The following is a 24,750-nucleotide window of genomic DNA, read 5'->3' on the forward strand; positions in this document are numbered from 1 at the left end:
TTTTAATAAACATTTATCTGGAATCTGGATTATACATATTGTTGTCATAAAAATAATGAAATAAATAATTTCACGTTATCAACTCACTTTAACATAGCAAATAAATACAATATAAGGGCCCACCACAATATTATAACAAAGTCTTAATTTAATATAGTTACGATTTCGGAAAGTAATGTTTTTCGTCACAGATTGTTTTGTCACTACCTCAGTCAATCATCCCAATGATATTATTATTTTTTGCTGATAAGAGAGTGAGCTTTTAATTGTTTTATAGGAAAAGCAAGTCATGCTTATATTGATACTAAAATAATTCTTTTAATACGCTACGCTAAAGCTTTTGTGACTTCATGCACATTTTTATACCTTTGCAGAGGGCATTATAATTTAAGTCAGAAGTTTGTAACGCAGGAGACGTTTCAGACCATAAAAAGTGTATATATTCGGGATCATATATATATTCTATATCAGTCGATATAGCCATGTCCGTCTGTCCCCTTATCCGTATGTTTCCATACCGTTTGCAAGCTCAGTTCAAAAGCAAGAAATCTGAAACTTTTACAGTCGTGCACAGTGTTTAAAACAAGAGATAGTCGACTACCAGATTGCTAAAAGAAATGCAAGTGAGATTCCATAATTTGCTAATAACTTTTTAATGAATTGTCCGTTTTGAAAAATTTCTTCTACATTTCGAGAGGTATTAATAAACACAAGAAAATTGCATTTATTTGCTTCCAAATTTGTTAAAGATGTGTGACACCTTTTAAAACGTTAAAGGCGTAACGCTCTAATAAAACAAACTTGCGCTGCGTAGAAACCACAAGAATCTGCAAGGTGAATCACAACTTTCTACCTTTTATAGTTTTCGAGATCTCAGCGTTCATACTGACAGATAGACATACGGAAAGACGACCATAGTGTTGGTCAAGAATATATATACTTTATGTGGTCAGATACTTCTCCTTAACTGCGTTGCAAACTTTTGACTAAAGTTGTAATACCCTCTGCAAGGGAATAAAAATTTCTTAGAAAATATGCTTTTTACTTTTTCTACTTTTACCCTAGATTCTACTAAAAAGTTAATCGCTCCCTCACCCGTCTCGGGCAAAATACTATGCAGCAATGGTTTTCAAAAGTATGCTACCAAAAAATTGCCCTGTAAAGCCCCTCAACCAAACTGGTCGGAAGTGACAATATTTGTTTAGTTTATTTAATAAGTCAATTTTGCCATATTAGTAAAATGTTATTAACTCAAGTGCATTATCGCTGTAGTCGTATGGTTAACAGAGGTGCGTTTAATGCTTGCGAAGTGTGTAGCGATCGATTGGTCCCGATGGCATAACTCCGTCCTTGGCCTTTATCAGCGCAGGGAGACATATGGTGTCGTAATAAGTTGTAAGATTGTACTTGGTGAACAGTTTGCGCATCTCCTTTGCGAATTTTCCAATGTCTATCTCCTTGACAACTGACCCTGGTTCAGGAATAAGGTTCGACTTAAACGGATCCTCCTCCTGAATGCGGTTGTGATAGTTGCCATAGGTCGTTTGATAGTCGATGCCATCCGCATCAGGTCGCGTCCTTTGCTTGCGCTGGCTTTTGAGCGATTTGTAATGGTTGGGGGAGTAATCGGAGGTATAAGTGGTTCTAAGCAGATCCTGCAGATATTCCTTGATTTGGTAGTAGTCGACGGGTGGATGCACAAAGAAAAGTTTATATATCTCCTCGTTGCACCACTTGTTGCGCTTGACGAACTGGGCGTACTCCTCGCGCCAGTCCATGGATCGTGGCCATGTCCTTGTCTTGAGCTCCTGTCCCCGAACCTTTAGATTGTTCGTGTAATGACCGGAAATCAAGGCAGGATCTGTTTGCTTACGAAACGCGGTGACGGTTCGTTTTGGCTTATCGGCCGTGTAGTCTTTGTAGAAAGCTTGGGTGGTGGTTATGTCCTTGCAGCACCTTGGCAGAATTGTGTCCAGAAAAATCAAATCCATTTCCGCCAACGCGGCCTCTTTCGTGCTCTGGGCCATTGTGGATTAATTGTTTTTCGGTATTTTTTTGTGTTTCTGTATTTTTGAGTGCTCCAGACAAACCGTCCGCTTGGTTAAACAAGATTTACTTATGCCAAGCTACTGTGTAGGAGAAGTGGAGACATGATACTTATCACTGTGGACGGCAGTCCACGTAGTGACGAAGCGCACCAGGAGAGTGTGCGAAGACGACAACTATGATATAGCCGCAGAATTGAAAATATGCTGTGATGGTTAGATCATACGATACCGATATTTTTGAAAGTGTATTTAATGACGACTGTAAAAATATTTCGTCACAAATGTTGATATCAGAACTTTTGTATGTTGAAGGTGCGATCGTCACTAGTTTTTTACCCCGTTAGGAGGTGTTTTTACTTGATTATAATTCATAATTAATAGAATTAAAAAAAAGAATGCAGCATATATCTCACTCTTAAATTGAAAAACTATATTCTCGATTAACCATTGAGTCAGACAATTTTAGTAGAAATATTAACTCACATTTCGTAGCATTGTCTTGGAAAATATATCACGATATTTTTGAAGCACGGTTTAAATGCAATTTATACTTCATTTAAGCATGGTTTAACGAAAAAGCCAATAATTTGCTCAAAAGTTGTTGCATATTTCTGGGGATTTGGTTAAATGTAGATATTTGGTAAATAAGTTTAAATTTTGTTTAAAAGCCTAAACGTCCATTTCCTTTTTAGCATTCGATTTTGTAATAAGAGCGATTCTTTTGTCAAATCTTTCTATTAAGGGGGAAAGTAAAATTACAAGGACCGCAAAAAATGTATTTCACAATTTTTTATTTTAGTGAATAACGAAACTAACTTTCTTACCACTTTTCATATATTTTAAAGCATTATTAAACTGATATAGAAAATGTATTAAAAAGCCAAGATATGAAGTGGAGGGACATAAACTAAAAGTCAAAGCTTACAATCGGCGCGCAGGATTTTTAAGAAAATCAAACTAGTGTATTTTAAGTTTTTCGGACTTGCATTCCAGTACATTCCAATACAAAAACTTTGCCTCTCCTAGCGTTTGTATATGTTGACCAGTGAAAAACATTTTTTTAATTGTAACATAATTATTATTACTTACTTTTTGTTTAAAAATTAACAGGAAACAATGTAACAATTGAGTTCAGGCTTACAAAACTAACCAATAAAATACTTGCATATAGACCTTAGACATACGTTAAGGATCACTACGGAATCAAAGGCACCATGAAATACAGCGTCTGCTTCCTAGTTGCGTTTGCCGTTGAGTCGATCCTGGATCTCCTGCAGACTTAGGCCCTTGGTTTCCATCACAACGAAGAGGACAAAGAAGAAGGCCACCACCATGCAGACGGCAAAGAGCCAGAAGGCGTAGTAGGAACCCAGGGCATCCAGGCTGGGATAGAAGAAGGTGACCAGGAAGCCTAGGGTCCAGCAGGTGCTGGCCACCACCGAGGAGGCCGCCGACTTGATGTTCGCCGGAAACATCTCGCCAAGCACCGCCCACGGAAGCGGTCCGAAGCCCGTGCAGTACACAATGTTGTAGATGATCAGGGCAGGAACCGGCATCCAAACGACGCTGGAGATGTCCTTTTTGACCAGCTGCATATAGAAGAATGCTCCCAGGGCCGCCAGTCCGATGGACATCACGCTGGAGGACGTCAGCAGCATCACCTTCCTGCCCAGGCGATCGGCCACCAAAGGCGTTAGTGCCGAGGATCCCACCTGGACACACCCGATGATAATGGTGGCGATGGCCGGATCCAACCCAGTGTTGGCACTAGCGAATATCGATTGGCTGTTGAAGAGCACCACGTTGATGCCCGACAACTGCTGGAAGCAGATCAGGCCGGCGCAGATAAACAGGGCCCTTCGGTTGCCAGCGTTCTTGAACAGGTCCATCATAGTGCCCTTGTTGGCCATCGCCTCCTCCACATTGGCCTGGATCTCGGCCATCTCGTCGTGCACGCCCTCGGCACTCTGGCCGCGTAGGTACTGCAGCGACTTCAGGGCCTCCGACTTGCGGCCTTTTCCGGCAAAGAAATAGGGACTCTCGGGCATCAGGTAGAAGACCAAGTCAAAGATCACTGGCACCACAATGCAGCACCACTGCAGAGCCTGATATGAAACATACGGTCCAATGGCATAGACATACAGAATTCCAGCTGAGGAAAAAATTATTATTTAATTTGGATTGTTATTATACAATAAATGATTTTTTGTTTGGCTGTTGAGCCATAAAGATATAGATATTAACTATATTTAAAGTGGATTTAATTTGATAATATGGCACTGCCGCTAACACAGTCTACTCACCCACAATGAAGAGCTGCATCAGGGATCCGGTGGCACCGCGCACATTGTCCGTGGAGATCTCACCCACATACATCGGCTGCACGGTCATCACAAAGCCGACGCCGAATCCTTGAATCAGTCGAGATAGGTAAAGGATCCACACCTCGGAGGCCACCATGTTTAAGCCGAAGGCCAGGACGAAGAAGAGGCTGCTGGACAGGAGCACCCACTTCCGACCGATGCGGTCGGCCATCGGACCGGCCACAAACGGAGCCACCAGGGCTCCGACGGCAATTAGGGAAGAAATCCAGGCATCTTCATCGGAGGTAATGGGCCTACTCAGCGGCGAGTCTGATGTGTCCTCGGCCTTGAGCTTGGGTCCGATTGGGGAGGTCCATCCAAGTGTGGTGCCCACCACAAATGCGGATAAGTTGGCTAATCGAAAAATGGAAATTAAATAATTTTAAAATAAATATATTGTTTTTAGATTTATCAAATTATATTTATGTATGTTATGTTTATGTTTTCACTTTTCTGTTCTCATTTAGCTATAGTTTTTCAAAATTGTATGAACAAAATAAATGTATTTTAATTGTGTTCAATAAATGTTAAACTATTAAAAAGTCAGTAATTATGTAGGCATTCATCACAGAAACGACCAAGAAGTACATGCCTATTCAAGACACATAGTTTTTGGTTGTTCCTTTAAATTTAAAATATTTTAAAGTGTGTTTTACTTCATTTTAAAATAACAGTTTTATAGTTTTTTACTTTAAAGAATTATTAAATATAGTAGCAATTGTGTTTATGGTAGAAATAGATTACTCACCTGCCACGGCAGCCAGAAAAATTCGACCCGACTTGACGGGTTCGGGAGACATGTTTCGAGTGTTTCCTTCACTTATCTGAAACGTACTGACTTCCGTATAGGAATACGCCACTCCGCTCACTTCCTCGCGGTTTACTGAGGGCATCTGGCCGACTTAAAGTGTACAGAAGCAGCTGCAAGAGCGTAAGAGTAAAAAAGCGAAAGTCCCTCATTAGCAATTCAGTTGACTTGGATTAATGATGCTATCCCCATTTGTAATTCAATCGGGTGTAAGTTCAAACGGCCAGAACTTGACACTGCTTTGATTTCTTTGTTGCATGACTCACGCGACCATATGCGAGAGGAAGCCAAAAAATTCTCATCATTTTGTCCCCATCCATCAGGAATTTATCACATTATCCGCCAATTTTCAAATCATGGCGTTATCGAATCATTAGCCACTAAAATCTATACACATCATTTGGAGTTCATAATACAGCAAAAAGTTAAGCGAAGGCGGAACTGCAGTCTGTTCATTACTTAATGCGATAAATTACCAAATTATTTTAATTGCACTATGAACAATTTAATTCTGTCGCATTTGCGATGCTAATTAATTTATTTATTTGAAGCTGCTTCTGTAATCACAGGTGACACTTTTCGTATATTTGTGTAATCATTACGTAACCAAGTCAGTAGTAGGGGAATTTAATCACTTTGGGCACTACAATTATTGGCTGTTCACGTTTGCACATCCTTACAGAAAAAAAATCCTTCAAAACGAAGTAAATCCCACTCGAGCAGGATCCGTAATTAAAATTGAAACGATGGGGCCTCCCTGGGGAACTGCAATGCTGCTTGAATCGGCGATTCGCGCGAATTTAAAGATTTTCCACCTTATATGGCAGGCATTCAAAGGCAATACACGTCCAATAATGCTCACCGACACTCGACTTGACGAGTGCTCTTACACGTGTATTATCTTATCAGGGAAGCGCCTCCCGTTCCATGTCAGGCCCATCTATAGGCTATAGGAACAGCGAATAGTGTGTGCAGTATCATCGGAGCTGCCTTCTCCCGATCGAAACTCTCTCTGTCATTGGCATCGGATCGGAATCTCAATATTTTTGTTGTGCCTTGTTTTGGTCGGAATGGCGCTATTTGTGTGCATTTTGCACTTGAACTGGCCCATATACGTATTCCCACATATGTAATGTGATAAGGGGTACAGCAAAAACTGTGCCCCAATCTCAATTTGTTTGCAAAGCCGACCCGCCGGCAAAAGGGCGACCGGCCCACTTCAGTCCTGGTATACTTAAAAAAATTTTTTGGTGTCCTAGTTTAGTAGAAAATTCTGTTTTGAATTTATTTTTACAATTTTATTTTTAATACTAACAAAAAAAATGAAATAGATTTCAATAAATGACTGAAAAAATATATTTTAAAATATTCTTTTTTTTTTCTGTGTTAATATATAATATGTGTCCCTAAAGGGCAGGAAATAACAAACCCCCAAGTGGACTCCCAATCTTATTTCTAAATAAAAACGAATGTCATCGAATGCGTAACTAAAGTTATGATTACGATTGGTAATTATTGAGTAATTTCCGATGCATTTTCACGGCACTGTCCTTGGAATTATTTAGTTAGTTCCAGATCAAAGATGGTGACACAATTTCTGTGACTAAGGTGAGACACGTGAAGTGTGTGTGAGAGGCTCTTGGAATAGCGCCGATTGTCATATCTACCTGGGGGTAGTATCTCAACAAGTTAGTGGGTAGGGAACACCTGTGCTAGCTAAATAAAACACTTAAGATTGATCCTCCTATTGCAAAATTTCATTTGAAATTAATCCCCATTGTCGTAATTATTACGCAACGTATTGTTTTAATTGTTTTTGACTTCCTAAAAGGTGCAAATTAAAACCGTAAATTTGATAAAAGAAAAATTCAAATATATATTTGCTACGTGCGTTCTTTATTTATGAACCTTCTTGAGAGAATTCCTTCGTTGGGAATTTGGCAATAACTCAATCTGATTTGTTTAATCTCCAAATCGGTTCAAGTACCTAGAAATAGATTGTTTATATTCATGTCGATAAGCTTTTCGAATGATTCGGACACATCATTTTATTAACTTCTTCCTCTGAAGGTTATCTAATGGAATCTCCCAAGCCAACGGAAGTTAGTTTTTTATTTAAAACTTTCCGTTGTGCCACGGCGTTTTATTTGTTTATTTGTACTTGCTAAAAAATGTTTTTAAATAGTATTGTTCTTTTTATATTGTTCATATTTTTAATGCCTTTAACCTGACATAAAAAAAGGGTCGTTTAAATTGTTATCAGGCTGAGAATACTACCTTCTTTATTTTATAAAGCAATGAAACGAGTCGCATCTGCTGTAAATTATTAACACACAGACACAAATTAATATTTTAGTGACTAGACAGACAATTTGATAAGACTTTATTCCAGCGGTTCCAAAATTAAGTGTTTTTTCTATTGATTGAGTAAATAGAGATACGATTCCTTATGTTGACAACGTACACAAAAATATCTGTCATGATATGTTGGGTAACAGCCGTTGATTACCAAATAAATCGTGAAGTTGGCTTTAATCTTTGAAGGTTTTTACGTTTTTCACTGGTTTAGACTTTTTGTTGCAGGAAATTCTTATTGAAGGTATTGAAAAGTGGTTCTGTCCATTTAAAACTCGAATTTCAAATATATTTTTAGTCAGAATGGTATGTGTCTCAGAATTTGTCAGTTGTAATATTCTTAATTTTTCAAAGAAGAAATATTATTTAAACTTATTTTAAGAAAAGTTTACTAATACAAACTTCACATCAATATAAATTTAAAAATAAATTTATCAGGAAAAAATAAAAAACATTAAAGTTGTGTTTATGCTTAACGCAACGGAAAACGCTTTATCACATTATTTTAGTTTTAAAGTCAATTAAAATGTATTAAAAATCAAGGAACATACTGAACCTTAAGGACTCCCAATCGAATGCAGCACAGCAAACTGTGGACCGACCGGTACGAAACCAGATGGAAACTAATGAAAGAGGTAACAAGCTGGTTTTTGGAAACATTATCTCACTAACTTCGTTCATGTTCAGTGCGATAATGCCTTTAATGTGGGCCCTAATCGGAGCACAAATTATTATCATATTTGATATTTATAATAACTCAAGGCGACACTTGATGCTCAATTTATCAGCACTCGGCAGCGGGGTAACAAATCAATGGCAGCCATACACTTACTAACTAGGTCGTCTGACTTACCCATTTTGAAGCCGAAATTATCAATTAGTGGGCAATCAATGAAACACTGTCTGGCAGTAGTACGCGGCGTATACGTAATGTGAGAATTAATTCAGTATCTGGACTGCACAGAGATCAGAGCTAACTGTTTGGCTGGACTGTCGGAATTGAAATGATGTCGGATCGCGGGTGTTTTGACGCTTTTGTGTTGGGCATGCAAAAATTATGACAGACGCATTTTATACTCGTACTTAGTCGTACTTATTCGCAAGTGAGGCTAGATAATACATTTTTCACAAACAACGGAGGAAGCTCTCTCACACATGTTCCCTTGTAGAGAACCAGACTTATCGCAGACATGGGCAACTATCATATCAAATCATACGCGACCGTTGAACCAAGCTCGACTGAGAGAGTTGAGCTCGGAATTTTTTCGATTTTATCAACGCTTTGTCTGCCTAGTCGGCAATTGGTGTCTGCTCTCGCAGCCTTTTTTGACACAGAAAAATAAACAAACCCATAAAAAACACATTTAAGTTCAGTTAAGGTGTTCACAGACCTCTAGTTCCGGACTATAGTGTGGAAAACTTTAGAGTAATTTGGCCGATCGGTATCTCCCATTATACCGGCGGCGTGAATCAGCGTTGAGGAAGTTAATTAGCATGCACCAGGCCCGATTCGGGGGGATTGACTTATTCCGATGGCTTATCGATACAGTTAGTACATACACAATTAAGTCGCTTGGCTAGTCGGTAGTAACGTGCGTGCCCCACACATCTGCTAATTGAAATGTCTCCGGTGTAGGCACTTAAAGTGTTTTATATCGACGTGGGTCGGCGAAGTGGGGATTCTGGTTAACGCCATCCGGAACAGGCAGTTCGATGTGATGTACATGGGAATTACGGGCCAGAAGTCAGTGCGTTTATTTACGACAATCTGCTAAATTTAAATCGTGAAAGTAAAATTCATTTGGGGGCTTGAATATTGATAAGGCAGCAGTAGCATGTTTTACAAACTGGTTATCAGGTCTTGACAAAATTTTGATGTAAAAAAAAAATGATTTGTTGTTTTGTGTAAATGGGAAAACAGGAGGCTCCTGTCGATGCCGTTTTGGAAACAAGTTGCGTTTTGCTAGATTCCAATTTAGGAATGTTCTTAACAAGTCCTGCCGTTAAAACGACTGTTTCTTTTAAATAAATATTTACGTTTTTATTAAGTAACCAAACAAGTAGAGCCCCCAATTGTTAGAGATAAAGAGACCATAAATCGATAATTCTGTCATAAATGCAAGTAGCTCTCAAAGTTGTAAATCGTTTTACTGCCCTATGATAACGAAACAAATATTAGGTACAAATAAACAATACTCGTAGATAATATAAGTATGGCTTTTTTTTCCATGAAAGCTTTTAAAAAAATTAAATTTTTATTATTAATAAATATATGGTTATTCAGATAAGGTCCAAGACTTTTTGCAGTTTAAATACAATTTTCTAACTTCACAGAGTAAAAACAATTACCAGAATTACAACAGATTCCATTCAAATGTCAGCTCCCAGTTTAGTACTTATCCGAGGACTTCTGAAGGTTTTATTATTTTTCCATTTGAAAAGATCTGTAAGACGATCCTGATATCATCATAAATCATCCAATAAAACAATTTATTTACCAGACACTCGAACGCAATTAAAATTATCGGCAATAGCTGTAAACTAAAACTAAAATGATATCTAGCGACATATCACTCCCACTTTTGCACCCCAGCAATATTTGCCATTTGTATTTATCTTGTTGCTGATTGTCGACAACCTGTTGAGCATGTGAGCAAATATCCAAGCAAATACGGGCTTCGATGGGCTTCCTGTAATTGCGTTAAATATTTGCATAGAAATGCCGGCAATCGAACGAAGCGGGGTGGCTGGCACGATTTCAATTTGCATTTTGTGCATCTACTGGCGATTCCGATGTCGATCAATCAATCAACCGACGATGACCTTCACAGTGACCATGCCGAGGGGGTAGTGGGTGGGATGAGGATCGCCGAGCACTGGCGCCACTGGTGGGCGTGGCCTGTCGCCAACGTCCAGCCGACGGATTGCAATCGCCTGATAGCAATATAATTTCGCACTTTAAGGGGCGTACCCGGGCTCTGGGGTTATCGCCATCCATCTGGCCCACAAAAACACCACGGGCTTCTGTACAGTTTACTTTTATTATCAAATACATGTACATTTAATCTAGTTATTCAGTACATGCAAGTTATTTATAGGTATATGTCTTTGCCATCTTAGCGTAAACATTCAGCAGAAAGTTTCTCCAAAAAGGAGCCCACAAAGAGGGCGGCACTCCGTCGAATCTTATAGTTATGGGGCGTGACCATGAGTACTTAGGAACTAATTGAACTACACTAAATGTAAGCTTTTAAGTCAATTCAAACACCGTGAAAATTGTGGAACATCAATAAGTTAAATTGTACATTTTATGTAATATTGTCCTTAGTTACGAAACGGTTAGTGATACCTTTGCTAATTTGGATTTGAATTTCGATGGAATAAGTGTTCTTTAATTAAAAACTGCAATTAAAGGTTTATAAATATAATAATTAAACATCGTATTTCCTAACTGGCCCTAATAGGTACTATCCTCGCAAAGGTATCAAACGAAACCCCTTCAAAACTCCTACATTACTTTTTGGCATTGTCTGCTTATTTACCTACGAGTTTAATGGCATTTGGATAGAATATTCTATAGGGAGCCCTCTTAGGATCCTTAGTGACCGCTCAGCCAACTCTGGATTTGGCTGGCAGTCTTGCCCTTCGTCTCCTGGAGGGCGATGGCCACGTAGGCAGTGGCTACAGCCATCCAACCACTGAAGAACCAGAATGGCACGTCGGTCCCGACGGACTTCAACTGGCCGAAGAGCCATGTCACGAGGAACACGCACACCCAGTTCATCATGACGCTTAGGGACACGGCGGTGCCCTTCACGTCCGGCATGAAGAGTTCGCCCATCATCATCCAGGGAATGGGGCCGTATCCCACCGAGAAGCTGACGATGAACAGCACTATGCACAGCAGGGGCAGCCAGTCGAGGGAGGATACATCACCGTGGTTCTTCATCGTGTTGAAGGCACCCAGCATGGCCAGGCACACTGTCATCACCGAACTGCTGAAGACCAACAGGATCTTCCGGCCCGCCTTCTCGATCAGCAGGGACGATACCAGGGTCATGATCACTTGAACCACGCCGACTATCATGGTGCAGACGCCAGCGTCCAGGCTCTTACTCTCCTCAAAGATTTGGTTCATAAAGAAGATCACCGCGTTGATGCCAGAGAACTGCTGGAAGAACATGAGTAGCACGGAGATCACGAGGCCCTTGCGAGAGGCGCGATTGCTGAACAGATCCATCATGGAGGCGTCCGCACCGGTCTGGTCCAGGTCGTTCTGGATCACCTGGATGGCACTAGTGGTGTTGCAGTAGTCACCCCACAACCATTTCAGGGCGCTATTTGCCTCGGAACGCTTGCCCTGAAAGTCAAAATTGGTATAGGCGTTTTTAAAGATATAAAAAATCATGAAATCAACTCGCTTACCCTTTTAAGAAGATACACTGGAGTTTCGGGCAGGAAGAACAGGCCGATTAGGAGAACGATTGGTATGACTAGACAGAGCATGCTCAGCGTTTGCCATGTGACCCAATTTCCCACCACATAGATGAACAGGATGCCGATAGTGAGGAGCAGCTGGAACAAGGTTCCCAGGCTACCGCGAATGCTGGTCTCCGCAATTGGCGAATTGGCGAAACTGATCGAAATCCAAGCCAAAATGAAGGGAACGTCCATTATCATGGCAGTATACCGTCTGCCGATCATATCAGCTATGTAGCCGGAGGGCAAGGCTCCGAAAAGAGCGCCCAGGGGCAACATAGAGCCGACCCATGTTTCTGCAAAAACAAGCGTTATTAGATAATCTTTTGAACTTGTCAAACTACTCGTAAGTGAGAAACCATAGGGAGAGAGCTTTCCGTTATCAATGACGTATGCATGTTCTCTATATTTGTATCTGTGTTATCTGTAGTCACGTAAGTCCTAACCACTTGTACCGCGAATGCAGCTTATATCTGCGTACTCCAACTTAAGTCAACTGAATTTAATTGGAACCACCACAAGTCAAAATTCATAAAAACTAGAAGATTTATTTTGACCCTCAAGATTTGGTGAGGACTTTCAAATTTAGTTGAAGTTCTTAAATATTTGTTTCTTATGAATAGCCATAGCTGAAAAACCGTAAGTTTAAAATAATAAATTACAATTAATACAATTAATCAAAATATAATTTTATTCTCAAGTTAGTTTTTTTAAATTTTGTTTAAGTCCTATAAGCATGCGTGGATCCACGGGGGTGATATGGGTGATATATTACCCCCCACAAGGGTGAAGAATTAAAGGAATTTTGGTATTCAAAAAGTATGCAACAAAAAAATTGTTCTAATATCACACCCCACCCATACCAGGGTACTATAACCCTTAACTTTTGGTCGATAATCAAAAAGGAAATAATCTTTACTGAAATAGTACATAGGTAAGAAACTGGTGTTATCAATGCAGTTAAAACAAGAGAGAACGCTATAGTCGGGTTGGTGTCCCGACTATCTAATACCCGTCACTCAGCTAAAGGGAGTGCGAACGCTGTGTCGGGTTGGTGTCCCGACTAATAATCGTAACTCAGCTAAAGGGAGTGCGAGGGAGATAGATATATGTTGACAATTTATAAAGCGTATAACTTTTTAATGAATGGTCCGATTTGAAAAATGTCTTCTACATTTCGATAGGTATAAATATACACAACAAAATTGCATTTATACTTCTCGGAAATCTTTAAAGATGTGGGCGCAGGACCCATTTTAAAATCGTTAGTGGGCGATTGTGGGCGTTAGAGGGGGCGTGGCGCTCGGCTAAAATAAACTTGCGCTGCGTAGGAAGCCAAAGAATATGTGTGGGAAATCTCAACCTTCTAGCTTTTGTAGTTTCTGAGATCTCAGCGTTCATACAGACGGACAGACGGACAGACGGACAGACGGACAGACGGACAGGACAGACGGACAGACGGACAGACGGACATGGCTAGATCGACTCGGCTAGTGACCCTGATCAAGAATATATATACTTTATGGGGTCGGAAACGCTTCCTTCTAGATGTTACATACTTTTGCACGAATCTAGTATACCCTTTTACTCTACGAGTAACGGGTATAAAAAGTGTGCTATCAGTGCAGTTAAAGAACCCTTAAAATATATTCTATAAGAAAGTTACTTACGTTCAGAATCGGTCAGTAGAAGGCCACCTTCACTGGCAGTCGTGCTATTACTAGTTTCATTAGTTGCTGTCTTGTTCAAAGATATCTGAGGAAACACAGGGGAGGTCCATGATAACGCAGTACCAGCAGCAACAGCGCCGAAACAAACTGTAAGAATTGAATAAATAAGGACCACCACAAAACAAACTCATCCTCCCTACTTATTATGGCCGCCAGATATTGCCGGGTCTTCGAGTTCTTCGCCACACTTTCCTGCAGAAGGTCGTAGGTTATCGGATTGCGTGAGTCCCCATCTTCTTGGCTGACAGTCTGCAAGGGAAAAGCTCGTTTTTAGTGATCTGTGTAAAATTATTAAGCCTTACTGCAGCTAATTATAATGATTACGATTGCTGCCCTGCTCGGTTTCCTGACTGGCCTGGTTATGATAATAGGCAAAGTGCTAGTGTTTCTTTGGACTTTGGCAAAAACCTTATACGTAACTTTCAAACTAGCTAGAGCGTTAAAGAAGACGCCAACATTAAGCGATGTAAAAACTCAATTTAAAGAGATGTCCCTTGGTAAAGCCAAAACAATATTAAAGGAAAAGTTAAATACATCTTAAAATCGATTGTGGATATATAATAACACAAAATTTTCAATTGTCAAAAAAAGTTTAATTTAAAAAAGTTTTAATGTTTCAATTAACGTAGCAAAGTGTTTAAATGCATTACCAAGGTTACTTTAAATGTTACATTGTTTCAAATCAAAATCCAAAGGAATTATAAATAAAGTACGTTTTCTAATTCGCTGAAAATTGTAAGGCGGTCCTATAAGTATTACAGTATTTTGGCACATTTGTCGGATTATGATGTTGAATTCTGCCACCAAATTGAATTTACCTGCCACCAACGTGCCATTGCGCGAACCACCTTTTCAGAATCCATTCGAGATTCTACCGATTTCCGGGTTCTTTACCAACGCCTTATATAAGACGATCGCACAAAGAACGCACTGTGCCAAAATTTGATGACTCTTTGTTGGTGTAAAAAACACTACTTTATGGTTTGTATATAACGGCTTATATATTTCACTTATTTTTATCGTTTCCCATTAATTATATTAGGAAAGCGTTCCTATATATAAATAAGTTTTTGTTTTGATTTTTCCGCTAATTTTAGTGCCTGCTTCGGGGGCAGTGGATTGTCTCGTGCGAACACCTCGAGACGACTGATTCTGAATCGTTGGACTCTTCGAAAAAGCGTATTTTCATCTCGATTCTTGGCAAAAATTCTTCTATGGCGGATAGATCTTTTATTTTATCTGGCGCTTGTGTCGGCATTTCGTTGGATTGCCAGCAGATTACGCGCATCAGTTGCAGCCGAATCTTTTGTTTTACGTCAGATTCAAATGGATTTTCTCTCGAAATAGTAAAGACGTAAATAATTTTTAATCAACAACCTGTTGAATGGATCTTTCTGGATACTCCATCCAGTAAGGTTACAAATAAATAGATAATACGAAATAAATGAACTAAAAACCTATTGGCATAGACATATTAATTGTTTATCAATGAACATCAATTTGAAGCGATTTCTTAAGTGAAAGCACGCATATATTACGCATACGCCACCGCACCTGAGTTGAACAACGTCCGAGCAAACAAATACTTCCGACAAAGCGCCCGTCAGTTAAAATTAAATTGCTAAATGCATTTCAGTGCGTTTGCATTTACGGTGCATTTGCCAAGCGGTCATCGGTATCGGGAACCAAATCCATTGAGTATTCTCCGACCGTAAATAGAAGCTTGTCTCCGATTAGATGACAACCTCATAAAATAGTTTTTTATGAAATTGATTCCTTGCTGGATGTGCAAGCGACCGTTTAAAATGTTATTAAACGGAATGTCTAATTATAAAATAAAGCACGTATGTGCTTCTTAATGGCGTCAAGTGCATGCCAAAAGAAACCTGTCGCCGCATTCACACCCAAACAAGTCGAACAGCCGGCGGCGGAGCGAGCGAGAGGCACATACAGTGCGAGGGAGATAGCGACTGGGGGTCAGAACGATCCCGCAGACACACCCACCGTACACTGAGAGAAACATACCGTTTTCTCGAAATACGGAGCAAACATAAGGTTTAATATACAAAAATGTAATGACGTTAGTAGATAATGAACTCGGAATTAGGATTTTCTTAATAATAATAATAATTTAAAGTAAATACATTCTTGTGCTAAGTTACTTAAGACGTGCGTAATAGAGATATGAAACCCCTAACAACCAAACCGTAGTTTCTCTGATGAATGTTCAGTGCGTTATTTTTCCCAGTGTACAGAAAGGGGCGCTCGCCAACATCACATGCTAATTAGTTTGCATCGTTTGTTTACTTTGTTTCTGCAGCCGCCTTTCGCTGTTTTTCCGATGTCAAGTTCAGCGAGTGCCTTGTGCCATGTGCTTTTGCATTCGGGAGGCCCGTACTCAAGTACCTGCCCCGATTTCCGAGTCTATATACATATATATGCACATTTGAGGTGCACCATGGCTTTTATGTATGTATGTATGTTCGATGTTTCCGCCTGCACGCCCACAATTTCGCTGGCTGTTTTGTGGCCCGTGCCATTGCAGCTCACTCAGCCGATAGACAATTTCTTTTATTGACGCAATTCCCTTAATTTGCTCAAGTCCATTGCCCATGGGGTAAATAAAGCGATATTGTTTACCCTTGGCCACCGCTTCTGTTTCAAGGTGTGCTGAGCATTTGAATACTCCTAAATATAGACTATGAAAATGACAAACCGCAATAAACTGTCTTTATAAGTGGCTTATGGACTTGCACTTGGCGTAGTTACTCGAGTAGTGCTCTTTGGAAAGTGAGGATTACACGGCGCCACTATAAATCTGCTTAAGGGAACAAAGAAAATTTTTTTTTCCTTTTTGAGAAACTCATTACTCACCAAGAGATAAATGTAATGACAAGTGCCTCCAAATTGTTATTATTTCTGTTATTGCGTTATCATGGGACATTAATGGATGCTTTGTATGAATCATTATAAAATACAAAGGGCTGTGTTTCTCATTGTCTTTTCAAGTCGTATGCCAGTATCTTTAACTGACTTCTTCAGTTATAAAGAATATTTACATCCCATCGAATAAGTTCATATTAATTGAAAATACGGCCTGTAAATGTGCGCAATTTTAAAAATCACATTTTACCGGACACTGAGATGACCATGAAATCCTACAACTTATAGATATGTAAATATTATTATTTTTGCCCTGCAGATTGCCCGACAGTTCTGTGCGAGCCAGATAAACTCGGAATAAATATGTCAGTAAACATAAACAACAACAAAGTGATTGGCACGCGACTGAAATTATGTACATTATATTATATTGCTGAATCGATTATTGTTTTACTGACTCGAGTTGATAAAACGTCGGCCAAATGGAGCAGTAGACAAAAAAACCCAAATACGCTCTGCCTTATCTTTAGAAATGGCTAAAAATGAATCATTTGGACGGCTGGAAATCGAACTCTTTAAATCTGAAACGAATGGGCCCAGCGTCACGCTCAAAGGTGGACAGCTAATTGGCCATTATCGAAAGCAGTTAGTGGCTGCGTGAACCACACGCCGATCGTAGCTGCTGCTCCCTCCGAAATCTTCGCGATCTTTTCGCTCGCCGATAAGCGCCTATTGGCCCCGTGCTCAATTACGGGTATACGACTTCCTAATGCCCCATCAAATCGTTCGGTAAGAGCCACTTCAGAGAGCATTGTCGAGTGGCAAGTAATCGATCTATTCTGTTCCACTGCCAAGGGCGAGATAAGGTTGTATGCCACCCCCCAAGTACAAAGCTCTCGATCCTGGGGCCCTAAGCCCGCTCTAATCTTTGGTTTATGGCTCCCGATAACAAAACACTAAGTTGGCTTGACAACCTGCCGCACGGAACCGTAAACAAACCTGTTCAAGCGGGAGCCTTTATAAATCTTGAACTTTGCGTAAACTTCTTCAGGGGGAAGTGTAGTTCGATTAGATATTTTGGCTGACCACTTGGAAATCGTTTCGCAATTAGTAGCTAATAAATTATTTCTTTGATTGAGGGCAAGATTGTGACAATAAATGCAAATTTAAGTGGCTAATTAAATAGGTAGCCAACTTTCCTAAAACAGTAGTTAAGTGATTAAGAACAAAGCTCAATGGGTTTTTCGAAATCCATAAAAGACTAGAGGTTACTTTGAATATTTTCAAGGAAATTTATAATAAAAGGATTACTCCTAACTTTATGTTATCTTATTTAAATTCATAAAAAGTTATTGGTTCAATTTAAACGCTTTTTTAAACTTTTTTTAACCTAGAAACTCTGTGATCAATTTAGCTAGTTTTTGCTTTTTAATTTACTTTGAAATAACAAACAACTTTAATGCCCTTGAAATATGGCCCTTACTTAACAACCAAATACTTCAGCAAGATAAAGAATTCTTTACATTTATATTGAAATCTAATCTTAGCCATTCCCCACAGCTTGTTTATTAATAGCAATTTTCAACTTCCATGTTACCAAATTTACTTGTCATCATGTCGCATTTATTAATTATTTGTTGAATTCTCCTGTACACTTAACCTAAGACAAACCAAAATTAGCTAGACCAATTACCATTTTAACGTCCTCGGTAGCCACCATGTTGCTATAACGTATGAAGCAGCACTATTTAATAAATCGCCCGCTGATGCGAGGTTATGTGTTCGGTGCAGTTGTATTTATGTCGTGGGTGACACTTTTCTGATCAGTACTATAATCTGGAAGCTTTAACTATGGAAACGTGTGGATGGGCGCGATGAGCGTCCGAGCTGAACTGAATTTCTCCAAGGAAATCGCTTAGCAGCTAAGCGAAATAAGCGGCGACTGCGACGGCGACTGCGACAGAGGCTGATATTGAAGGCCTGATAGCGCGTTGACAGAGGCAGCGACAGCAGCAGCGCCGTCGGCAGCAGCAGCCCGATAAAATTCCACTGGGAGCTCGGTGAAGCTCATCATGAATCTATGGATCAGGAAGACCGATACGCGTCTAGGGAAGGTCCATTTTGCTCAGACGATTATAGGCGGTGTTGATTGGCTGATTATCCTGGTAGCTCTTCAACTTCTCCACGATTTTCATGAAGCCGCGTTCCAGAGATGGGGAGCTGACCTTTTGGAACACGTTTAGCACATGGTCCACCAGGGCCTGGGCCAAATTCTGCACAGTACAAAAATAATAAAATAACAGTCAAATTTTATACTTTCCATGAAACGTAATCAACAACATTTTACAGGAGAGACTCAAATATACAAATTATGAATTTAATTTAATAAGTTTGGACGTACAATTCAATCAGTTTTTAGAAATGTAGCACGCTTTGTTGCGGGTAGCACTTTTCTGGTTAATAGCCTAGTGGGCTATCCTCGATAACACTGTGCAGCATTTTTAATGCTTTTTAAATTTACCTCGATGGATGCTATATTTAGGCATAATCATAAAAGCATACAGCTGTGGTCAAAATAGTAGTAGTCTTGCCGTCCTGTTATTTGCTGTTGTCACTTTTCTTATCCAATTAGTCTAATAGTACAATTATAATCAATACAATATTACCAGGAGAAGATAAATTACAACAAGATAACTTTAAAAACACAGGGCGGCAACACAACTACTATTTTGACCGAAGATGTATGCTTTTATGTATTTTGACAATATTTTCTAAAATTTGTTTCTCCCTTAATAAAAATCCTAAAATTATTCTAAGTATGGGATTTAAATGATAAAGAGTGTATCTTTTAAAAAACGTTAACATCAAGTCAAACAATGTATCCGTTTGCCCCTGAGAGCTCCGGAAAGTTGGCCAATTTCAGCATTTTTCGAACTTTGAGGTCCTTTTGCTAAGAATCCTTGCGTCGGGGAACTTTTTAAAAAACGCAGTTTAACTTGGGAATTTGTAACGAATTTAAAAATATAGCATCCATCGAGGTAAATTTTGATGCTGCAACTGTAATTGATTTTTGTATCCTGCCGATTCCTATTTTTATACCCGTTACTGGTAGAGTAAAAGGGTATATTGTATTCGTGCAAAAGTATGTAACAGGGAGAAGGAAGCGTTTCCGACCCTATAAAGTATAAATATTCTTGATCAGGATCACTAGCCGAGCCGATATAGCCATGTCCGTCTGTCCGTCCGTCTGTCCGTCCGTATGAACGCTGAGATCTCGGAAACTACAAAAGAAACAAATAAGAAAATTTTTGTGTCATTTAAACGGAATTGAAGTGCTCTTTCCAAAGGTGCCAAAATGTTTATATTATAAGTTCAAAATATGAGTACAGTTAACATTCAAATTTGTGAAAATACTTTTGACTAGGGTTGTAGTTTCTGTCATCTTAACGAACCGACGGACTGACAGTTGAACATGGCTAGATCGACTCGGTTAAGGAAAAAATCAATAATATACTTTGTAGTGGCGGAATCGTTTCCTTTTACCTTTCCGGAATACAAAATACCCTTTCATTTTATGAGTAAAGGGTACAATTATTTTAATACCTATTCTACTTCTAATCGACATTTTATTCTTTAATTTTTGGCCATTTTTACATAATTTTTATAAACATAATTTTACAAATATAATAAATAACAATAAAAGCTTTTATAATGAAATTAATAAATTAAAATTACTCAATAAGTGAGCAACAACAATAAATTACCGCACATTAATTAGTAATATCCTGTTTTTAAATAGAATACACATTTATTTGATGACACAATAATGACGTATAGGTGGTTTCGGCCCAAGATAGTCTCTCAGTATAAATAAGAAAACAATTTGTCACACCCTTGGAGCCCTTCTGGGAATCATACTCACTCCGATATAAGCAGACCCTACGTTGCAGCGGCTGTGGGTGAGATTGTTGTCATTTATCATCAGCTGGAACATCACTGGGTCCTCCTGTTCGATCAGAAGACCAAAAAAGTGGACAAAGTGTAACGCATGCGAGTGCAGGGCCTTTAGGTTAAGTTCACCTTCGTCCCTGAACTTATTGATACCCCAATACACATCATTTAAGAAGCTGCCGAATAATTACTTTTAACATTATCCCATCGTAAGGAATCTTACCTGTAGAATACATCCTGTCCGTAGCGCCGCTCATAGGGTCTTATTAAATTCCACACCTGCCTAAGAGCCAATCTTTCGTTGAGCGTGAAACCCAAGTCGTCCTTAATAGCACCAACCTTAATTTTTGGCAAACGCTTCGGGTAGATAAGGCCGGCTATCCCAGAGGACTTCTTTGAAATTTTATCCTTACTCATTCTGAAATTTGGGTTTTATAAAAAACAACAAAAAGGTACTGCAATAAAAAAAAAATGTTATTTGATTATCTCTTTTTGTTTTGCACACTTTAGCATAGCATACTTAGAAGATTGGATTTACTCTACGAGTAACGGGTATAATAAACAAAATAAAAATCAGAGCCTCGCGGGCCTCCTGTAAGACTTTTCGCCAATCTGATTTCACAGCCGTCTAAGGGCTTATCAAAGCTACCTCCACCATTTTTTGCAAATTTTTTTATCCACTTTTAAAAAATGGCTTATCCTTTGATTATACCCGTTACTCGGGTATATTGTATTCGTGCAAAAGTATGTAACAGCTAGAAGGAAGCATTTCCGACCCTATAAAGTATATATATTCTTGATCAGGGTCACTAGCCGAGTCGATCTAGCCATGTCCGTCTGTCTGTCCGTCCGTATGAACGCTGAGATCTCGGAAACTACAAAAGCTAGAAGATTGACATTTTGCATGCAGATTCTAGGAGTTTCTACGCAGCGCAAGTTTGTTTCAAAAGGGTGCCACGCCCCCTCAAACGCCCACAATCTCTTATATACGATTTTAAAAATTTCAATATTTTGGAAAAGTAAAAATGCAGTTTTATTGTGTTTATCAATACCTATCGAAATGTAGAAGAATTTTTTTAAATCGGACCATTCGTTAAAAAGTTACGGCGAATCAAAGTTTTTATCTCCATCTCCTTCGGACTCCCTTTAGCTGAGTAACGGGTATATGATAGTCGGGGCACCCGACTATAGCGTTCTCTCTTGTTTTTATTTTTTGTTTTATTTTTATTTATAAGTGTGTCTAAGTACACTGTACTTGTGTAATTATTTTCATAACCGCTTTTTTAACTACCAAGACATTCTTTAACTTTCAAATTCCATACTCGTAAAAAAAAACTTATGGATGATTTAGTTTACATCAGCCGATCATTCAAGACTTTATTGCCCTAGCACTTTCCAAGCTTTCTTACAATTCGTATCCAATTATGGAAAAATTTGCAGGGTGTTACTGTATTCCTGAGGGACACCACACACAGGGCAAATGCTACGGATGCTGAGGGCACGATGAATACACCCATCGCAAAAGACGTGGCCACAACTGGTGGCACGGGGATTGTCGGCCGAGCGAAAGCATATGGGGCACCTCACCACACTCTCACAATTGGATGGCAAGAATTCGCCATTGGACCGGGTTGTTTGGGCTGGAACAGCTAAAGATAGAAATATTTGAAAAGAATTTGATTTTGGCGCAATGAAGTAAATCCAACCTCCAGAACCATTCGGCTGAATTTGAACCAAAACGTTGGTAGAATTGCGATTTAGAAAGTTGAACGAAACGGGTGCTTGATTAGGTGTTAACTGGGTACCTGAAAAAAAGAATATTAAAAACAACTGGTCCCTTAGTTAATAACGCTATTAACATTTATAAACACTGTATATGAAAAATATTTTTAAAATAAATGGAACAAGAAAGGAAGCTACCTTCGGCCAGCCGAAGCTTATATACCCTTGTAGATAAAGTGAGGCTTACTCGGTGCAGTTCCAGGGATTCCAGATTCAGCGTTTCTATTTTAATTTTGTTTATACATAAGTAGTCAAGTATCAAAACGCCTACTTCCTACAAAGTTACAATGAATTTTCTTATATTAGTTTGCATTTTCCTATGGGAGCCTTAAGATGTAGTGGTCCGATCGGCTCGCTCCGACATATGAACTACCTGCAATAGAAAGAAGACTTTCGGGAAAGTTTCATCGCGATGGCTTTAAAACTGAGAGACTAGTTCGCATAGAAACGGACAGACGGACAGACGGACATGGCTAGATAGACTCAGCTATTGATGCTGATCCAGAATATATATACTTTATGTGGTCGGAAACGTCTCCTTCACTGCGTTGCAAACATCTGACTGAAATTATAATACCCTCTACAAGGGTATAAAAATACCTAAATAATCTGTAATATTGTTTTTTAAAAACATTAAAAATTTAAAATGTTAATACATATAAATTATTTTCTACTTTCTGTACACTATAAATTATTTACAACTATGTATGTTTAGTACATCGGTCAATAATTGTGAGTATTGGAAGAAACGCGGGGAAACAACCCATAATTACACTTGATTAACTTATTCGGCGAAATCAGATCTTGGCGAATAGGGCGGATATCTTTTGTGAGGCGGCATCTGAAAAAAGATACACCATAGTTTGTTACCAGTTTTCTGGCTTTTCAACATAAACGGCATACTGAAGGAGACTAAATTCTGAGGGGACCTTTTGCTGCAAGTATCAGGAGCTTTTGCGGACGCTATCAAAGAGATAATGGAAAAAACCCAGAAAAACTAAACAATTGGCTAGACCTGTAAAATTGTCTGGGCGTTAGAGGGCGTGTCACTCTGATGAATAAAATTTCCGCTGCGCAGAAACCCCAAGAATCTGCATGGTTTGTCCCAACATTTAAGCTTTTATAGCTTTCGAGATCTCAGCCTTCATACGGACGGAAAGACAGACATAAATGGCTAGATCGACTCGTGATCCTGATCAAGAATATACTTTATAGGGTCCTTCTTCCTGTTACATACTTTTCAACGAATACAATAAACCCTTTTACTCTACGAGTAACAACTATATAAAAATCTAAAATATAGGGAATCGAATACAAACAGTCGGAATTGCCGATTCGGAAAGACATATTATCTATAAGTGTTACAAAACATCACCGAGATATTAAATCCAACTAGAGAAGACGCCAAGAGTTGGTGAACCAGGGGCTTTATCACCCTTCGTGACGGCTCCAATATGAGCTATGGCGTGTGCGCCATATTATTAAAATTTTTTCTGAAAGCTACGGGAACTGAAAACAGCTAGGCTTTTTTTAGTAGAAAATTTCTACAGGAGCCAAGCGGCCATTCAAAGTCTCTCAGTGGACCAGAATGAACTCCCAACTTGCTCCCAAATAATCTTACTCGCAGGAAATGTTTATGTTCATGCTTAATACTCAGGAGAGTACATACGACACCTTTAAATAGGTAACGGACAAGACTGACCATTCTGGTCAAAAACGGGATAACTTAGAAGGTTAAAACTTTGCTGACGCAAAAAGGACAAAATATGCTCACAGCTGATGGCATTAAAACAACTTATTACCCACCAGAAATTCCAATTGTGACAGGTGACCCACCAGATGGTGCAAAAGATATGCTGACGTTGATCTCAACAGAAGGTGAGGACTGCTGATGGTCAGAAGGGCCGTTGACCACCAATAAGTTATCGTTTTCTTCTCCAGGGTCGTCCGGCAAAGAGCTACTGTTGCCGACATCATCCAATTCCACTAGATCGTCCACAGATTGGCCACAAATGAAACACCTGCAGCGTCCCTCCTCTGCTGAAGCTGTGGGCCGAGGTTCCGGGCTCTCGGGCGGAGTCGCCGCGTGAGAGCCAGCTGAATAAAGTTCGACATGTATTTGCTTAAAAATATTTTCTTAACAATCGACTATACCTTCAATTTCGGCATTGACTAGGTCGGACTCTAATGGAATGAATTCCGAGCCTTCCTGCGGCTCATAGTTCCTATTTTCACTCATATTTTTTAAAATATGTATGCCGGTTGGCTGCTTAAAAGATTGTAAGCATTACAAATATTTGTTAATTGACATATACCTCAGAAAGTAAGGAGTTGTCAACAATTAATCCTTT

The 24,750-nt window shown here is 39.3% G+C and overlaps 5 protein-coding genes across 9 annotated transcripts; all 5 read right to left on the reverse strand.

The window, feature by feature from the left end:
- Positions 1-1,195: 1,195 nt before the first annotated feature.
- Positions 1,196-2,124, reverse strand: LOC108064964 (uncharacterized). Its single transcript, XM_017152762.3, has one exon. It carries the CDS (start codon positions 2,025-2,027, stop codon positions 1,296-1,298), a length of 732 nt encoding a protein of 243 aa, XP_017008251.2. The 5' UTR covers positions 2,028-2,124; the 3' UTR covers positions 1,196-1,295.
- A 962-nt stretch (positions 2,125-3,086) lies between these two features.
- On the reverse strand, positions 3,087-8,582 carry LOC108065041 (facilitated trehalose transporter Tret1). 3 transcript variants are annotated; one of them, XM_070217467.1, is made up of 4 exons: positions 8,428-8,582; positions 5,160-5,332; positions 4,352-4,765; positions 3,087-4,200 (listed from the first exon to the last, which is right to left on the reverse strand). In XM_070217467.1, the coding sequence occupies exons 2-4, from the start codon at positions 5,302-5,304 to the stop codon at positions 3,284-3,286; spliced, it is 1,476 nt and encodes a 491-aa protein (XP_070073568.1). In that variant the 5' UTR covers positions 5,305-5,332; positions 8,428-8,582; the 3' UTR covers positions 3,087-3,283. The 3 variants fall into 3 exon arrangements, with proteins under 3 accessions (XP_070073568.1, XP_070073567.1, XP_070073569.1); XM_070217466.1 differs by lacking the exon at positions 8,428-8,582 and adding an exon at positions 8,126-8,199; XM_070217468.1 differs by lacking the exon at positions 8,428-8,582 and adding an exon at positions 5,900-6,008.
- Positions 8,583-10,596: 2,014 nt separating this feature from the next.
- Positions 10,597-18,490, reverse strand: LOC108065032 (facilitated trehalose transporter Tret1). Of its 2 annotated transcripts, none has more exons than XM_044394747.2 (5): positions 18,360-18,490; positions 13,924-14,032; positions 13,724-13,870; positions 12,000-12,349; positions 10,597-11,934 (listed from the first exon to the last, which is right to left on the reverse strand). In XM_044394747.2, exons 1-5 carry the CDS (start codon positions 18,384-18,386, stop codon positions 11,173-11,175), a joined length of 1,395 nt encoding a protein of 464 aa, XP_044250682.1. In that variant the 5' UTR covers positions 18,387-18,490; the 3' UTR covers positions 10,597-11,172. The 2 variants fall into 2 exon arrangements, with proteins under 2 accessions (XP_044250682.1, XP_044250681.1); XM_044394746.2 differs by lacking the exon at positions 18,360-18,490 and adding an exon at positions 14,602-14,911.
- On the reverse strand, positions 18,441-21,120 carry glob3 (globin 3). Its single transcript, XM_017152881.3, has 3 exons — positions 20,841-21,120; positions 20,589-20,793; positions 18,441-18,939 (listed from the first exon to the last, which is right to left on the reverse strand). The coding sequence occupies exons 1-3, from the start codon at positions 21,032-21,034 to the stop codon at positions 18,772-18,774; spliced, it is 567 nt and encodes a 188-aa protein (XP_017008370.2). The 5' UTR covers positions 21,035-21,120; the 3' UTR covers positions 18,441-18,771.
- An 853-nt stretch (positions 21,121-21,973) lies between these two features.
- LOC108065033 (uncharacterized) lies at positions 21,974-24,738 on the reverse strand. Of its 2 annotated transcripts, none has more exons than XM_017152880.3 (4): positions 24,554-24,726; positions 24,206-24,496; positions 22,324-22,422; positions 21,974-22,266 (listed from the first exon to the last, which is right to left on the reverse strand). In XM_017152880.3, the coding sequence occupies exons 1-4, from the start codon at positions 24,636-24,638 to the stop codon at positions 22,040-22,042; spliced, it is 702 nt and encodes a 233-aa protein (XP_017008369.2). In that variant the 5' UTR covers positions 24,639-24,726; the 3' UTR covers positions 21,974-22,039. The 2 variants fall into 2 exon arrangements, with proteins under 2 accessions (XP_017008369.2, XP_070073090.1); XM_070216989.1 differs by lacking the exon at positions 21,974-22,266 and adding an exon at positions 23,173-23,240 and having other exon boundaries at positions 22,340-22,422; positions 24,554-24,738.
- Positions 24,739-24,750: the final 12 nt, after the last annotated feature.

The sequence above is a fragment of the Drosophila takahashii genome, chromosome 3R (assembly GCF_030179915.1).
Source record: "Drosophila takahashii strain IR98-3 E-12201 chromosome 3R, DtakHiC1v2, whole genome shotgun sequence".
NCBI lineage: Eukaryota > Metazoa > Arthropoda > Insecta > Diptera > Drosophilidae > Drosophila > Drosophila takahashii.

Coding starts and splice junctions, on each gene's coding strand:
- LOC108064964 (XM_017152762.3), bottom strand. CDS start 2,027: ATGGCCCAGAGCACGAAAGAGGCCGCGTTGGCGGAAATGGATTTGATT.
- LOC108065041 (XM_070217467.1), bottom strand. CDS start 5,304: ATGCCCTCAGTAAACCGCGAGGAAGTGAGCGGAGTGGCGTATTCCTAT. Junction 4,766..5,159: donor TTTTCTGGCTGCCGTGGCAG/GTGAGTAATCTA, acceptor TTTTTCGATTAG/CCAACTTATCCGCATTTGTG. Junction 4,201..4,351: donor GATGCAGCTCTTCATTGTGG/GTGAGTAGACTG, acceptor TTTTTTCCTCAG/CTGGAATTCTGTATGTCTAT.
- LOC108065032 (XM_044394746.2), bottom strand. CDS start 14,646: ATGGATTCTGAAAAGGTGGTTCGCGCAATGGCACGTTGGTGGCAG. Junction 14,033..14,601: donor CAATGGCACGTTGGTGGCAG/GTAAATTCAATT, acceptor TTTCCCTTGCAG/ACTGTCAGCCAAGAAGATGG. Junction 13,871..13,923: donor ATATCTGGCGGCCATAATAA/GTAGGGAGGATG, acceptor CAATTCTTACAG/TTTGTTTCGGCGCTGTTGCT.
- glob3 (XM_017152881.3), bottom strand. CDS start 21,034: ATGAGTAAGGATAAAATTTCAAAGAAGTCCTCTGGGATAGCCGGCCTT. Junction 20,794..20,840: donor GGACAGGATGTATTCTACAG/GTAAGATTCCTT, acceptor ATTATTCGGCAG/CTTCTTAAATGATGTGTATT. Junction 18,940..20,588: donor TAGGGTCTGCTTATATCGGA/GTGAGTATGATT, acceptor TGTACTGTGCAG/AATTTGGCCCAGGCCCTGGT.
- LOC108065033 (XM_017152880.3), bottom strand. CDS start 24,638: ATGAGTGAAAATAGGAACTATGAGCCGCAGGAAGGCTCGGAATTCATT. Junction 24,497..24,553: donor AGTCAATGCCGAAATTGAAG/GTATAGTCGATT, acceptor AACTTTATTCAG/CTGGCTCTCACGCGGCGACT. Junction 22,267..22,323: donor TCAGCCGAATGGTTCTGGAG/GTTGGATTTACT, acceptor TTCTATCTTTAG/CTGTTCCAGCCCAAACAACC.